This window comes from Podarcis pityusensis (assembly GCF_964106645.2).
Source record: "Podarcis pityusensis genome assembly, chromosome: 5".
In the NCBI taxonomy this organism is placed as follows: Eukaryota; Metazoa; Chordata; class Lepidosauria; order Squamata; family Lacertidae; genus Podarcis; species Podarcis pityusensis.
This window is the reverse complement of record NC_138032.1, coordinates 7,944,000-7,959,803: the sequence shown is the minus strand read 5'-3', so window position 1 is coordinate 7,959,803 and position 15,804 is coordinate 7,944,000. Positions and strand designations below refer to the sequence as shown.

Here is a 15,804-nt window from a genome sequence, read left to right as displayed (position 1 = left end):
TTTGCGTGTTGCATTGAGGACCTCAGCGACTCACATGTTCATCCCTCGAGTTGTCTGTCAAGGGAGCCGAATCAGTGTTATTTCTGCTGATAAGGAGGGAGGCTGACGCTTCTTCTCCGCCCCCTTTCCACAGCTCCTTCAGCAGTTCCCACAATGCACCTGCACGGCAGCACGGGAAGCAGCATGACTCTTTCCTGGGAGCCTCCGAAACAGCCCAATGGGATCATCCTGGACTACGAGATAAAGTACTTTGAGAAGGTAAAGCTAATCCTCTGGCAGGGACGTGGCGGGCACACTTCAGCTTGACAAACACTCTGCGCGCTTCTTTTCCCACTGAGAGGGGAATTAGGTAGTGTGCTGAATTCTACTGCGGTAGCCAAGCAGGTGAGCCAGCCAAACAGGAAGACCTCCGTTCAAATCTTGCCACTTGTGCTGCTGCCCTCTCTGCAAGGTGGGGGGCGGGCCGTGATGCTGGCATACTTTACAGGGGTGGTTGTGGTGATTGCTGCAGAGATGGGGGAATCTTTCAGGCGTTGTGGGACTCTCAAGTCCCACCAGCCCCAGCCACTATGGACGGTGGGAGTTGGGGAACATCATCATCTGGAGGGTGCTAGATTATATTCCATATCTAACGAAACACTTTCGCAACGAGAGGTGCAGTACAGAGCAACGGTTAATAACAGCAGCAACAAATAATGACGGTTAGCGGTGATAAGGAGGAAAGAATGCAGGTTATTTAACGGGGGGAAGTATCTTATCAATGCACGCCCTTCCCAGGGTGCCTTTCTTTACTCTAGAGAAAACCACTGGAAAATTGTGCAAAGGAGAATTCTGGGGTGACCTTGAATGCCTTTGCTCTGCATGTCCCTTTCTTTAAAAGGTAAAGGGACCCCTGACCATTAGGTCCAGTCATGACCCACTCTGGGGTTGCAGCACTCATCTCGCTTTACTGGCTGAGGTACAGCTTCCGGGTCATGTGGCCAGCATGACTAAGCCGCTTCTGGTGAACCAGAGCAGTGCATGGAAACGCCGTTTACCTTCCCGCCAAAGCGGTACCTATTTATCTACTTGCACTTTGAAGTGCTTTTGAACTGCTAGGTTGGCAGGAGCAGGGACCGAGCAACGGGAGCTCACCCCGTCACGGGGATTCGAACCGCTGACCTTCTGATCGGCAAGTCCTAGGCTCTGTGGTTTAACCCACAGCGCCACCTGCGTCCCTTCTTGTAGAGACACCTAAAGCAGGTGTGGGGAACCTTTGGCCCTCTAGGTGTTAGGAACATAAGAAGAACTTGTTGGATCAGGCCAATGGCCCATTTAGTCCAGCATCCTGTTCTCACAGTGGCCAACCAGATGCCTGTGGGAAACCAGCAAGCAGGATTTGAGCACAAGAGCAACTCTACCTTCCTGCGGTTTCCAACAACTGGTCTTCATAAGCATTACTGCCTCCAACTGTGGAAGCAGAAGACAGCCATCAGGGCTAGTGGCCTTTGACTGCTGTTCCTCCATGAATTAGTCTACTTCTCTTTTAAAACCATCCAAGTCGGGGAAGGGCTGGATGTGACCCTGTGATGCCCCTTTTCTCTTTCCCTGCAGCAGGAGCAGAGCGACGGCATCGCCAACACCGTCACCAGCCAGAAGAACAACGTGCGCTTGGAAGGGCTGAAGTCCAACTCTGCCTACATGGTGCAGGTCCGGGCTCGCACGGTGGCTGGCTATGGGATGTACAGCCTCCCCATGGAGTTTCGGACACCAGTGGAGGATGGTATGAGCTCTGCACCTTCCCCTCCCTTCCCCACAGGCTTCTGCCGTCCAAGCATCTCCCTTCCTTCTCCACTCCCACCTTCCAACACTCTTCCTCCCTCTTCTTCCTCTCCTAACAGGCTCCAGTAGCAAGAGCTTCCAGGAACTGCCTCTTATCGTGGGCTCGGCTACCGCAGGCCTCGTCTTCGTGATCGCGGTCGTGGTGATAGCCATTGTCTGCTTCAGGTACTGGCGGGGACGAGGGAGAGCCTGAGCTCCAGGGAGGGGCATGACTATTCATTCTGTCAAGGATTGGATCTGCCTATATTAGCGATAGACAATGTTTTGGACAGATGTTTTGGACTACGGCTCCCATCCCTCCAGATGTTGCTAGACTCTCAACTCCCAGCATGGCCAGTGGTCAGGGGTGGTAATCCACAGGGTCCGGAGGGCACCACGTTGGCTATCCCCGGCTTGCATGAGCAAGCAAAAGTCTTGCGGCACCTCCAAGACTGATTGATTATGACTTAAGTCAGGGACGGGGAGACTTCGCCTTTCTAGAAGTTGTTGGACTCCCAATTCTCATCATCCCTGAGCCAGTGCTGGAAATTAGCCAGTCACAAGGCGCATTTTGCAACTGGTGTGAGTCCCATTGCAACCGCATGGAGATCTCTGAATACCAGGTTGGCAACTGGGGAAAGCAAAACGTCACTTAGAGAAGGATTTGAAGTATTTTTCTCAAAGCTTGCATTTGCTTTATTCTGGATTGTTTTATTTGATGCTTTGATGTATTGTAAGCCGCTTTGAGATTTGTTCTTTAAAATATAAAGTGGTATAGAAATGAAACCAACAACAAGAAAGATCTCATCGGGGGTGAGGGGAGGTGCCTAGACATTCCATTGTGGCGACCTCAACTGTGGCTTAAGGTGCCATTTGGTGATCAGCTTATATATATACAGTGGAACCTCTACTTACGGACATCATCCATTCCGAGGTCCATCCACTGGTCGAAATGGGACGCTAGAAGAGGCGTCTTGTGCATGTGCACGTTTGGTGGTAGTGCGTTTCTGTGCATGCGCAGACAGCGGCAGCCACTTCTGCACACGCGCAGATGGCAGAAGCCGTATGCGCGAATCGTGGCAAACCCAGTGTTTACTTCCGGGTTTGCTGCAAATGCAACTTGGAACGTCCACAAGACGAGGCGTATGTAAGTCGAGGTTCCACTGTATATGAGTTTCTAACTCATGCTGGTTAGGGTCAATAGTCGTTGCAGTTTGACCGCTTCTAGAAGGACCGCAGGTTCCCCCATCTCACCAACTTTCGTGGACTTGATTCCACTTCATCAGATGCATGGTGTGCAATTCTCAGTTGTCCATGTCTGTATAGATATCTGTATATCCATGGAGGCGAAAGGAATTCTAAGCCACGAGGTCAGAGGGAAACAGAATGCAGAAAGTGCAGACTGTGGCCCTTCAGTTAGAGGTGCAATGAATGCAGCTTAAGCACAGAAGCCGTTTATAGCACCCTGCCTTCATGGTATCCCCAGGGCTAATTGAATACTCTCCAGCTATTATTTGTGCATGGATTATAATAACTGCATAGATAACAGACCAAGAGGATGGGTGGAGTATATTTCGGCTCTCTGTGTGCAATGGTGTTCAGTGTTCCAGTGCTCAGGTTTTGGTGGAAAGATGACCAGGAGGCGCGTAACGTTGCAGGCTCTTTGATGCCTTCTTTTCTCTTTGGGCAGGAAGCAACAAAACAACACAGACTCGGAGTATACAGAGAAGCTGCAGCAATACAGTGAGTATCAAGCCAGGGGTGGCATGAGCACCTGGGTCACACAGGCATGTGAACGTTGTTTTTGTGGGTTCTGCTTTCTCAAGCCTGCATTTATTTCCCAGAGATGCCTGCATGCCTGTGTGTGCTCAGCAGCCCCAAAGGAGGCAGTCACCCTTGTTGTAGCTGCTGCAAAAGGCTGCATGTAAACCTCTTCGTGCTCTTTCTCCCATGGAAAGGTGGTACATAGCGGTGAGGATCATGTATCCTCACAACTGTGCTTCCTTATGGCAATTCCTGGCGGCATTCTTCCAACCCCAAGAACCTTTGCATTCCGTTTTGACAAAAGAGATTACAAGTTTCTAGCCCTCATTGTAATAAGGAAAAACTGTCCATAGTATTCAGAGCTGGATTTTCCTTTACGGGTGTCAGTGAATTGAAGGCATGTAAAAACCGCCTTTTTAGTTTAAAAAGAAAAATAATTGCATCATTTGCCACCAGACCTACATTGGGTAAAAAGAATCCCGCATTGCAGGGGGTTGGACGATGACCCTCACGGTCCCGTCCAACTCCACAATTCTAGAATTATATTATTCTAATCTTGGGGATAATCAAGAAGAACCTAGGCGAGTCAAACTTAAATGAGCCCCAGATATGTCTGTCTATTGTGATAAAAGCATGTGTCCTTATCCATCGCCTCTCTGTCCTTACAGTCACTCCAGGGATGAAGGTTTATATCGACCCTTTCACTTACGAGGACCCCAACGAAGCCGTCCGGGAGTTTGCCAAGGAAATCGACATTTCGTGCGTGAAAATCGAGGAGGTGATTGGAGCAGGCAAGTCACCTGATGGCAGCCCAGCCTTCCACCGAGGGAAGAGGAGGGGGCGGGGTTTGGCTGTGCTCTCAGTGGGTGTGGCCACTCCTGTCATGTGACCGTCTTGCCCTCCCGCAGGTGAATTCGGAGAAGTCTGCCGGGGTCGCCTCAAGCTTCCAGGCAGGAGGGAGATCTTTGTGGCCATCAAAACACTGAAAGTGGGCTACACGGACCGGCAGAGGCGAGACTTCCTGAGCGAAGCCAGCATCATGGGGCAGTTTGACCACCCCAACATCATTCACCTGGAGGGGGTGGTCACCAAGAGCCGACCCGTCATGATCGTCACGGAGTTCATGGAGAACTGCGCCCTCGACTCCTTCCTGCGGGTGAGCAGGACTCCCTGGTCTTGCGAAGAGCTTCCTGGGCTCTTTTCAAGCAGATAACAACAACAACAACAACAATTTATTTATACCCCTTCTCCAGCCACTCTGGGCGGCTTTCAACAAAATATTAAAATACAGTAATGCATCAAACATTAAAAGCTTCCCTAAACAGGGCTGCCTTCAGATGTCTTCTTAAAGTTTGGTAGTTGTTTATCTCTTTGACATCTGAAGGGTGTCACTAGCGTTCCACAGGACGGGCGCCACTACCGAGAAGGCCCTCTGCCTGGTTCCCTGTAACTTGGCTTCTTGCAGTGTGGGAACTGCCAGCAGCATACTCCATTATCTTTCTTATCCATTCTTCTTTGGTTGGAGCTTCTTCTTCCTTCCATTTCTGCACATATAGAATCCAAGCTGCTGTTGGTACATACATAGACAACTTTAACATTTTTTTTTTGGGGGGGGGGAGGAGGGGATCATCCCTAACAGAAACGCTTCGAGCTTTATAAATATACTCATCCTTGTGGTCTCTTCCAATTCTATGATCTGAGCCATATTCAACCCATCAAATGTGGATGGGTTGCTCCAGTGTTTGACAGGGGTTGCTTGTCAGCTTACATATTGCACGAGCTGTGTGTGCCTGTGTGTGTGTACATGCACGCACCATGGCAAGTGTGCTGGGCCCGGGGGTAACCCGTGAAACGCGGTCCAGGACCGGACCAGAATCCAAAGGTTCTGCTAGAAGTCAGTCCGACAGGGCCAAGGCAGGACACGAGGCAGGAAACCAGACAAGGACAGGTACAGGATCTAGCACACAGCAATGTTGCTCCCGCAACTTGGGGCGGGGTCTGACAGCCTTTTATCTTTGTCGGGGTAGCAGCCAGTCCTGATCCCCCAGCAACTCACCTCCCTGTTTTGCCTGAAGGCGAGCTCTCCTCCTGCGAGTACTCAGGTCTCTCCTTCTCTCAGACCTCAGTCTCTGCAACTTGGGAGACGTTGGTGGGTTACTAGACCCAGGGGCCGCCTCAGCCTCCCCTGACCAAACCAGTAGTGGAGCAGCTGTAAGTGATGGCCCAGCTGAAGGCAAAGAGGTAATCCCCACATCTGGAGCCAGGGAAGGCTCAGGCCCCTGACTCGGCCCAGCTGGTGCTTGTTGCAGGGGAACCTGTGCAGACTGGGACTCTTCAGGATCAGGCCCCAGACTTGGTTCAGGTGATGCCTGAGGCAAAGGATCCAGTGCAGACTGAGTCTCCTCTGGTTCTGAGTCCGAGCCTGAGTCCCAGGCCATCACAGCAAGGATAGGCAGGGAAGCAGCACATGGAGAGCTGATCTTTTCAAACCTGAGCAATTCTTTCTGACCCCTCTTCTTGTTCCACCAACAGCTGAATGACGGGCAGTTCACGGTGATCCAGCTGGTTGGCATGCTTCGCGGCATCGCCGCTGGCATGAAGTACCTGTCCGAGATGAACTACGTGCACCGGGACCTGGCGGCCCGCAACATCTTGGTCAACAGCAACCTGGTGTGCAAAGTGTCTGACTTCGGGCTCTCGCGCTTCTTGGAGGATGACCCCGCGGACCCCACCTACACCAGCTCGCTGGTATGTGACACCCTCGCCGCCATGCCCTGTCCCTCCCCTCTCAGAGGCCTGGCAGAGAAGCCCTGTATAAGTACTGGTCTCTCCGCACAGAGATATCTAGGGCCACTTGCTACAAGGAAACCCTGCGGGGAAAGAAGAGTTACCCTGATGAGGCCAGAACTAGAATTAAGAAGAGCACGAAAAAATATGCTGAGGGAAGAACTAGTGGAAGGTCCACATCTTTGGGAAGAGACCATAGCCTAGTGGTTAGAGCCACTGCTTGGCTTCCAGGTTCAATCCCAATGGTGTCTCCAGGTAGAGACCCTTTGTCTGAAAACTTGGGAGAGCCTGATCCATTACAGTTTAAAAATAAATAAATTGGAATGCAACTCTCATTAGCCCAGCATAATCAGGCTGACCCCATCTCCCTCCTGAAGGGGTTGGCGCTAATTAACGGTATCAAGTGTCTCTTCCCACAGGGCGGCAAGATCCCGATCCGGTGGACGGCCCCAGAAGCCATCGCCTACCGCAAGTTCACGTCTGCCAGCGACGTGTGGAGCTACGGGATCGTCATGTGGGAGGTGATGTCCTACGGCGAAAGACCTTACTGGGATATGTCCAACCAGGATGTAAGTACGGCCTCCTCCTGTGTAGGAGAAGGAGAGGTGCAGGAGCAAAAGCGCCCCTCTGTGACCCCTTGCCTGTTTCTCACGGGTCTCCTTAGGTGATCAACGCTGTGGAGCAAGACTACCGCCTTCCACCGCCCATGGACTGCCCCACGGCGCTGCACCAGCTCATGCTGGACTGCTGGGTGCGCGACCGCAACCTCCGGCCCAAGTTCTCGCAGATCGTGAACACGCTTGACAAGCTGATCCGCAACGCGGCCAGCCTGAAGGTCATCGCCAGCGTGCAATCTGGGTCAGTGCCGTTCGCCCCCTCACCCTCTCCAAGCACAGGCAACCTGCTGTGTCTGGACTAACTGTGCCAAGTTTCTAGCTCTCATGGAGGAAAGATAAATAAGCAAACCTCGGATATATCTCTCTATGGCCTTGGGGGCTGGAGTCGGGCAGCAACCGGGGCTGGAGCGACGAGCAAAGAGGGTGGACAGGGAAGCGCACAGCCGCCTTTAGCCTCCTCGCGCGCCAAAGGACTGCCAGGACTGCCCCCCTGCGGCTCAGCCCCACACGCAGCCCGCTCTCCCCCTCCTGAGCCTTGCCTGACCTCTGGGCTCTCTCATCCTTCGCAGCGTTTCCCAGCCCCTCCTGGACCGCACCGTTCCGGATTACACCACCTTCACCACTGTGGGCGACTGGCTCGACGCCATCAAAATGGGGCGGTACAAGGAGAACTTCGTCAACGCCGGATTCGCCTCCTTCGACCTGGTCGCCCAAATGACAGCCGAGTAAGTATGAAGGGGTGGGGCGGCGGGGCAAAGCACGCAGCGGCCCCAGGAGACCGGGCCGTTTCCGGTTAAGCCAGACTACATTGCAGGGGAAGGCCGAGATTGGCACTTTACGTCACCTGGGTATGATCTCAAGGGCCAGGTGATGACTGGAGCATCCTCACCAGGGATGCTACAAGCCACAGGGGAACAGAGATGGGCTTGTAGTTCCCTGGTCTATTTGTGGTGGGCAACCTAATGCCTGCTTTTGGCTAGGATGCATTCAGAGTGTGCTGGACATGGCATACAGTTGAGACTTCTTCTTTTTTTTATAAGATATTTATTAAGATTTTTTAAAATATTACAATAAAAATGAAAAAAAAATGACAAAAATACAAAATAAAAATAGTTAAAAACACACAGATTTTCCATTACTTATTTTCCTTTGACTTATTTCCCGGACCTCCTCATACCTCCCTTTTTTGTATTCCACTTCAATCTGTTGGTTCAGCAAATCCTTTAAAAATGATAATATTAAATTTTTACCTATTTATAACCCTTTTTTCATATTCCCTTAAAGCATTACAGCTGGAAACCACTTAATTACTATCCAACATCATTCTAACATTCATTAATTTTACAATATTTCTGTAGATAATCTTTGAATTTCTTCGAGACTTCTTGATGCTTTTAAGCAAGAGAGTGCCTACCCAGGGCCTCCCAGCTCCTTGATTCTGTGACCTCTTGAAATCATGCCCATTTTAATACAGTGGTACCTCGCAAGAAGAATGCCTCGCAAGACGAAAAACTCGCAAGATGAAAGAGTTTTTCGTTTTTTGAGTTGCTTCGCAAGACGAATTTCCGTATGGGCTTGCTTTGCAAGACGAAAAACGAAAACGTCTTGCAAGTTTGTTTCCTTTTTCTTAAAACCATTAATACCCAGGGTGACTTCGAGGAGCAACTCATAGCACGCGGTGTGGTAGCCTTTTTTGAGGTTTTTGAAGACTTCGGTGATTTTGAAGACTTTGGGAAACCATGCTTCGCAAGACGAAAAATTCACAAGACGAAAAAGCTCGCAGAACGAATTAATTTCGTCTTGCGAGGCACCACTGTATGTCTGTTTATTACACATTGCTCTTCCAATCCTATGGAAGGGCGGAGACAGTGTGGGGGCACCGAAGCCCACTCCCTTGTGCTGTGAAAATCTGGCTTCCGCCATCCCCTTTTGACATTAGACTCCTGGAATTGTCCAATTTATTTTGTACCCTGTGTTTGCAGCTTTTAAGCATCAGTAACTGCCTGGCCATAGGGACGCGGGTGGCGCTGTGGGTTAAACCACAGAGCCTAGGACTTGCCGATCAGAAGGTCGGCGGTTCTAATCCCTGCAACAGGGTGAGCTCCCGTTGTTCGGTTCCTGCTCCTGCCAACCTAGCAGTTCGGAAGCACTTCAAAGTGCAAGTAGATAAATAGGTACCGCTCGGGCGGGAAGGTAAACAGCGTTTCCATGTGCTGCTCTGGTTCGCCAGAAGTAGCTTAGTCATGCTGGCCACATGACCCAGAAGCTGTACGCCGGCTTCCTCAGCCAGTAAAGTGAGATGAGCACCGCAACCCCAGAGTCGGCCACGACTGGACCTAATGGTCAGGGGTCCTTTTACCTTTAACTGCCTGGCCACTGTCAGACACTGGACTATGGCCACATTCACACCATAAATTTAAAGCACCGTGAGACCCCTTTAAACAGCCAGGGCTTCCCCTAAAAGAATTCCAGGAGTTTTTAAAGGGAAACTGTTAGAAAAACCCCGTTCACCTCCCAGAACCATAATTCCCAGAGTGGTTTAACAGGTAATCCTTCTGCGCAGGGAACTCTGGGAATTGTAACCCTGTGAGAGGAACAGGGGCCTCCTAGCAACCCTCAATGACCTTAACAAACTACAGTTCCCAGGATTCTTTCGGGGAAGCCACAACTGCTTTAAATGTGAGTGTTGCCCCAGGTGGAGCTTTTGCCTAACCCTACATTTCCCTTCAACATTTTTGGGTTTTGATCATCCACACCTGATCTCCATCATGCTGTCTTCTGTGTCCAGAGAGCTTCTCTTCATTCCTTGCATTTGGACTGTGGAATGAAATTCTCACCAGCCTACCGGGCAGGGGTGGGTGGGGAGATGACAGTCTTTTGTAGACGATTCATCGTCTGGAGTCACAACTCGCCATCTCCTGGTGCCAGACACTAGTCGAAAGATCCTTGCTGCTGCCAAATGTGGCAAGCCGGCACTTGAGTATTTGCTGAGACCTTCATGGGACATGCATTCCATCAAGTCAATCCTCTTGTACTGACTTCAGCACTGCCCAAAAAAAGCAAAGAAAGACTTTGAATTGGCCCTTTGTTAGGCCAGGGACTCAGAACCCCCCCGTGCCTTCGCTTGAGAACAGTGGTGCTCTGGATTTAAATGTCTTATTGCAGGGGTGGGGGTGGGTTCTGCAGAGGGCCATGTACATTGAGTCACTCTCTCCGGAATGTGCCAAGCCAGCCCTGCTGCACTGAGGGCTCTCCTTTCTGTTCTGCTAGGTGGGGGCCTCCGGACGCCTGCCCCAGAGGCCTTCTCTGATGGCACCATGCTCAAGAATGGTCCTGTCCGGGGCAGGGAGGTGTCCTCCATGTGTGGACTGTTCACAGAGCCTCCCCGCCCAGCAGTAAAATTAATTAAAAGATACCCAGCTGCTTAAACACGGACTCTGTATTCTTAAGGTCCAGGGACACTAACCACAGTCCTACCCAAGTGTCAAGTGGAGAGGAGGAAGGTCATCTGAAGGGGGTGGGCAGGACTGTGGCTGAAAAAGTCAATTCATAAAATGGAAGTCAGTTCACACCACCAAAAATAGAGTCGTGTCCATCCAGCACAATGCTAAGTTAGTTGTGCTAAGATTTACACACAGTGGAACTTTTGCCTTAAAAATTGTATTGCACTTGAGAACACTGATTGCCTTGTGCATTAGTGATTCTGACCACAGTGTTTTAATATAGGTCATTATTATTACCCCTCATGTTGCAGCTTTTTTGAGGGCACCTAATGAGTTCATGGCCAGGGAGAGATCTGAATGCAACTCATGCCTCTGAGCAAAAACACACTGCTCTCCACCAGCCCTCCCATTGATGCATCTGGTGGCAGGGAGTTCCATGGGTCAGCTGCACTTACTCCCTTTCCTGCGCTTACCGACACCCCCCAAAAGCTGAGTTCCCCTTTCCGCGCGTTGCTAACTCCTTTGCTCCCTGTGTCTTTCCAGGGACTTGCTCAGGATAGGAGTGACGCTAGCAGGACACCAGAAGAAGATTCTGAGCAGCATACAGGACATGAGGTTACAAATGAACCAGACGTTGCCAGTTCAGGTTTGACGGCTGAGGACTCTGGCTTGGAATGGACCCGACGGGGGAACCTCCCTGGGATTCTAGTTTGTGGTGCTGCCCAGCTTCCTGAGTGTGGGGCGGGGAGAGGGGTCGTTCTCTCTCCACCCCACAACCCTCCACCCCCATCTTTTTGCGTGGAGCCTATTGGCTTGTCAACAGACCTCTGGCAGGACGGACTAGGGTGGTCCTAGCTAGATTAACGGCATGCGGGGGGAGGAGGCCTGAAGGAAACCCTGCCTTTTTCTTCTTTCCCCCCTTTCCCCCTTTTTTTTATTTCGCTGTTGCGTGCTCGCAATGGCGTGCCAGCAACGCGGAGTCTTCATATTGAAGGCGCATTATGGATGGGGCGGGGATGGAGGCACCAGCTCTCCCCTCTCACTGAGGCTCTCCCCCACTGCCCTCCAATGGTGCCATCGTTGACCTTTGGGCATCTCAGCCCTTGCTGCGGCAGATTCCTCCAACTCCACGCTGCCCAAGAGGAACAGGAACCCCCAGCCAACAAGCAAATGGAAAAGGCACCTGCCAGAGCCGCTCTCCTCCCCAGGAAAGGGGCATCCAGCCGGGCGTTTTCCCCGCACGCCCAGAGACGATTGCGCCAGGGCCAGCTCTGCTCCCCGGAGCCGGCAGGGGGCGTCTGCAGGGAGAGATGGCGGCCGGTCCATTTGGGACCCTGAAGGCTGGAACTACAAAGCCGGTGGCGGCGCCGGCGAGTTTTCTACGCAAAGGAGTTGGGCGACCCGGCTCCGCGTCTTGCAATCGCAGCCTTGGGTGTTTCCGGAGACCCGTCAGCTCGAGTTTGCACAGACATCACACGGACAGGCGGACGTTGATAGGCAGCAGGATTCGAGAGAAAAGGGAGGCTGAGCAGAGGAGCCTTGCAATCTCAGACCCCCCCCCCCGCCACGACTTCCTCCCCACCTCATGTTTTATGCAGGAAGGAACAGGCCCTGTCAGCCGCACGCCCATCTCTGCGGATCCTTTTCTTGGCACACGCTATGATCGCTGCCAAAAAGACTGGAACACTTCCCTCTATTTCCCACCCACCCACCACCCCCCGTTTCATTTTGCTTTCTTCCGAAAGCCTCTGCAGCCCTGAGCCGAGGGGGCAGGAGGCTCCCTCGCGGAGGTGGCGAGCTTGCATGTGTACGAGTGCGTGTACTGGCCGTCTGGACCGTGCAAGAAGGCATGGGCCGAATAAAGGCAATAACAATTTTACTTGAGTTTCCTTCGATCGATTGATCCCTCCCTCTCTCCCCTCTCCCTTTCTCCGCTGTACAGAACCCGCAACACACACAAAATGCCAGGCACCTGCCCTTCCTACCTTCCTCTATTACAGAGTTTTTCTTCCTCCCTTTGCCTCCAGAAGGAAGCGGGCAACGCTTTCCTTCCAGCCGCAGGCTACAAGCAACGAGACGTTGGGAGGACCTTGCGATTGGGGTGGCAGAGGCAACTGCAGAATGCGGCCCCACCTCCTCCTGCCCTGCTTGTATCACAGAGTTGCTTTGTGTGTGTGTGTCCAGCTAACCACTGTCTCCCTTACCCACAATGCCTCTCTTCTTCCTGCGCAGCTTTGCCCAGCCACAGTGGTCCCTGGTTTTGGACCTGGAGGTAGCGAGGGCAGAGGGCAGGCAGAGGAAAGGGATGAACCTCATCTGCTCTGGACTGCAAGGAGCAAACACAGAGGAGGGCGCTCTGGGTAGGAATGGGAGCAGTTGTGGCCGCAAGGCGAGGCCCAAATCTCTCTTGTCTCTGCCCCATTCTCCTTTTTTCGGCCCTTGTACAAGGATAACCTTGGGTAGAAACTGTGAAAGCTAAACACAGACCTGAACTCGTTGGAGTGGCCCTCCACGTGTTTTTGGAATACCACAATTGGCCCTACCAGTGGCGAGGGATGATGGGAGTCATAGCACAGCATCCTCATGAGCTCTCATAGGGTGTGTGTGTGTCCCCCCCCAATCCCTGCCGAAAATGCTTCTTCGCTGCTTCATTTCCTGGCTGTTTGCTGCAAAACCTTAAGATACAGAAAGGACCTTGAGCCTGATGGTTGACAGCACAGCTTAGCAGAATCTAATATCCCACCTCCATCAGAGGCCTCCAATGCAGCAACAGCCCTCTTGGCTTAGGGGGGAAAACTGATGGGAGGGTCCCTTTGCAATTCCCCCCTATGGCTTCCTGTGGAGAAGGGGGCCCGACAGTTGAGGAGCGAGGGAGGTTGCCCTTGGAAGCCTTCAGATACAAGCCTGTGCTCCCGATTCCCATACCCCTATGAGTTGGAGGAGGCCATCCCATAGATGCATTGTCAGGTAAATGCGCACTCACGCCCATACGCAGAGGCACACACTTCACTCTTGCAGTTTCTGAACATTCTCCCACCAAAACGTAGCCTTGAGAGGAGACCAGTGGCAGGTGGCTTGCCAATGGCTTTTCCTTCTCCCCTTCCTGCATTGCAGGGCATTGGGCCAGATGCACTGGTGGAGGAGGAGGAGTGCGGGGGGAGTGCACCGCCCCCGGCAGCGCGATCCCCAGGGTGCCATCGTGGCTGCCTCCACCGCCCACGCTGGGCGCCCCGCTCCCAAGACGTGCACCATGCACCTGTGGGTGGCGCGCCATGCCCCCGCCTGCTTTTCGCCCCCTGGTGCTGGAGCGTGAAGCTCCGCCACTGACCAGATGTCCCCCAGAATCCGTTCCAACTACATGAAGAGAGTGACTCCTTTCGGTTTGCCCACCTAATCCTGTAGGAAGCAGAGATTCACCAGAGCTCACCCAAAGTGTGCTTCCAGAGCTTGTTTGTTTTTCAAAGGTGATGAGTCTAATTCCTTTTCCCCCACTCCACTCTCTCTCTATCTTCAGGATACTTCTCCAAAGCTGTAACCCAGTGATGGCCAAACTTGGCCCTCCAGCTGTTTTGGGACTACAACTCCCATCATCCCTAGCTAACAGGACCAGTGATCAAGGATGATGGGAATTGTAGTCCCAAAACAGCTAGAGGGCCAAGTTTGGCCATCAATGCACCATTTTGCTTTGGACAAGGAAGCTTAATTCCCACTCTCTTTTCTTTGGGAAACAGGCAAAATTGCAAATTTATAGCAGGGAAATTTGCTCTGCCCCTTCCTCCCCCCCCCCCAAGTAACTCGGAACAAGGATGGAACCTTAGGTTTGTCTCCCAAGTAACTCAGAGCAGACGATAAAACCTTTTCGTCAGGCCTTCTGGAAAGAGAGCAGGCTCATCAGTTGCCCAGAGCTGTTCTCTGAGTGGCTATTCTCTTTCCTGGAAAAGGCAGCCAGTGTGACTAGGGAGCTCACTACTTGAGCGTGTCAGTGAGAGAGGGCTGAAGTTTACAGCTAGAGCACATCCAGAACAATCCACAGCCTCTGCAGAAGGGATGGTCATTTCAGTTTCACAGATCTTCACATTTCTTCATTGGTTTGCATTGGTTTTGCATTCTCTTAAAAATGAAAATCCTCATGAGAATTCATCAGCAGGATTTCAGTGCAAATTTCTCCCAATAAGCACATCCCCCCCCACCCCGTGCAATGTTGCCTTAACAGGCACATTTTTGCCAACCAGCTTTCCCTAATATGTATTTTTGTCTGCTATATCCACCAAGATGCATTTTTACTGCACACATTACCTAGGGTTGCAAAACAACAACAACAACAACAACAACACCCAGAAGTTATTGAGCTATTTTTAAGGAAAATCACCCAAAACAGCACTGCCAACACGGCTTGCCATACATCCAGATTTTCCTGGCTATTTTAGTGATTTTCACCCAGATACTGCCTCCAACTGCAGTTTTCAGGCTATATCCGGGAAATTCCAGACGTATGGCAACCCTAACATTACCCTAATAATCTGCGTTTAGTTCACATTACTTGGCTGTGTTTCGGTTTGTTCTGATCGACCTGCCTGAGGCTACCCATTAGGCAGAAAGAGACGGTCCTGTAGGGGCTGCTGAACTTTCCACTCAACCCCTCCCCACCCATTTTTTTTCCCCCTGTGGGGAAGGAAGACAACCTCCACTTTAAAGCTGGCCAGGACCCCACCAAAATCAGAAGGCAGAAGTTTCAGGTTTGCATTTCCCCGCCCTTCATATGCAAATACCCTTTGCTGTGCTCTGATATAACGATGCATAATCCTGCAGGGCACCACATAGAAGAAGCACTTAGGTGATTAGGAGGCAGATTCATGGGGTCCAGCTACAGATCATCAAAGTGCCACCTCCTGGTCTCTGAAAGGCTTCCTGCTGGCATCTGAGCCTTCATCAGCAGACGATGCCCCATTTGCAAACACTTTTCTGCAGCCACGAGGACTAGTGGCCCTTTTGAAAAATGAAAGCTGAGGTGCCTCTGGCACCACGAGTGCGCATACTTGCCGACCTAACCATGCTTCAGTGGAGCTTGAGTATGCTTTGTGTGGTTTCCAGATGCAGCCCTGTTTTTAATTTTCCACTAATTAGCCAATTAAGCCTGCTCATAATCTTGTCTCCTCGCTGGAGTCTCTAGGATTCCTTCCATCACCACACAGTTTTCCGGGACCCAGCCCAGCTTTGAAACAATATCTCCCCCCCCCCCACCCTTTACAACCTCCTTTCTGGGTATGGCCTCCCTGAAGAACAGGCTTTCCCAAACGGATCTCCAGCTGTTTTTGGACTCTCATCCCTGACCACTGGTCCTGCTAGCTAGGGATGATGGGAGATGTAGTCCCAAACAGCTGGTGACTTAAGTT

At 51.7% G+C, this 15,804-nt stretch overlaps 1 protein-coding gene across 3 annotated transcripts in view; it reads left to right on the top strand.

Moving 5' to 3' along the window:
• Positions 1–12,290, top strand: part of EPHB3 (EPH receptor B3) — an 86,250-nt gene extending 73,960 nt beyond the window's left edge. For 2 of the 3 annotated variants that reach the window (XM_081007823.1, XM_081007824.1), the window contains exons 6-16: positions 134–258; positions 1,594–1,762; positions 1,881–1,986; positions 3,491–3,543; positions 4,233–4,355; positions 4,473–4,720; positions 6,097–6,312; positions 6,756–6,920; positions 7,016–7,209; positions 7,538–7,693; positions 10,955–12,290. In XM_081007823.1, coding sequence (XP_080863949.1) covers positions 134–258; positions 1,594–1,762; positions 1,881–1,986; positions 3,491–3,543; positions 4,233–4,355; positions 4,473–4,720; positions 6,097–6,312; positions 6,756–6,920; positions 7,016–7,209; positions 7,538–7,693; positions 10,955–11,063 — 1,664 coding nt within the window. In that variant the 3' untranslated portion in view covers positions 11,064–12,290. The remainder of the gene's footprint in view (positions 1–133; positions 259–1,593; positions 1,763–1,880; positions 1,987–3,490; positions 3,544–4,232; positions 4,356–4,472; positions 4,721–6,096; positions 6,313–6,755; positions 6,921–7,015; positions 7,210–7,537; positions 7,694–10,954) is intronic. The other variant, XM_081007822.1, reaches the window with a different exon arrangement.
• The last annotated feature ends 3,514 nt before the right edge of the window (positions 12,291–15,804 follow it).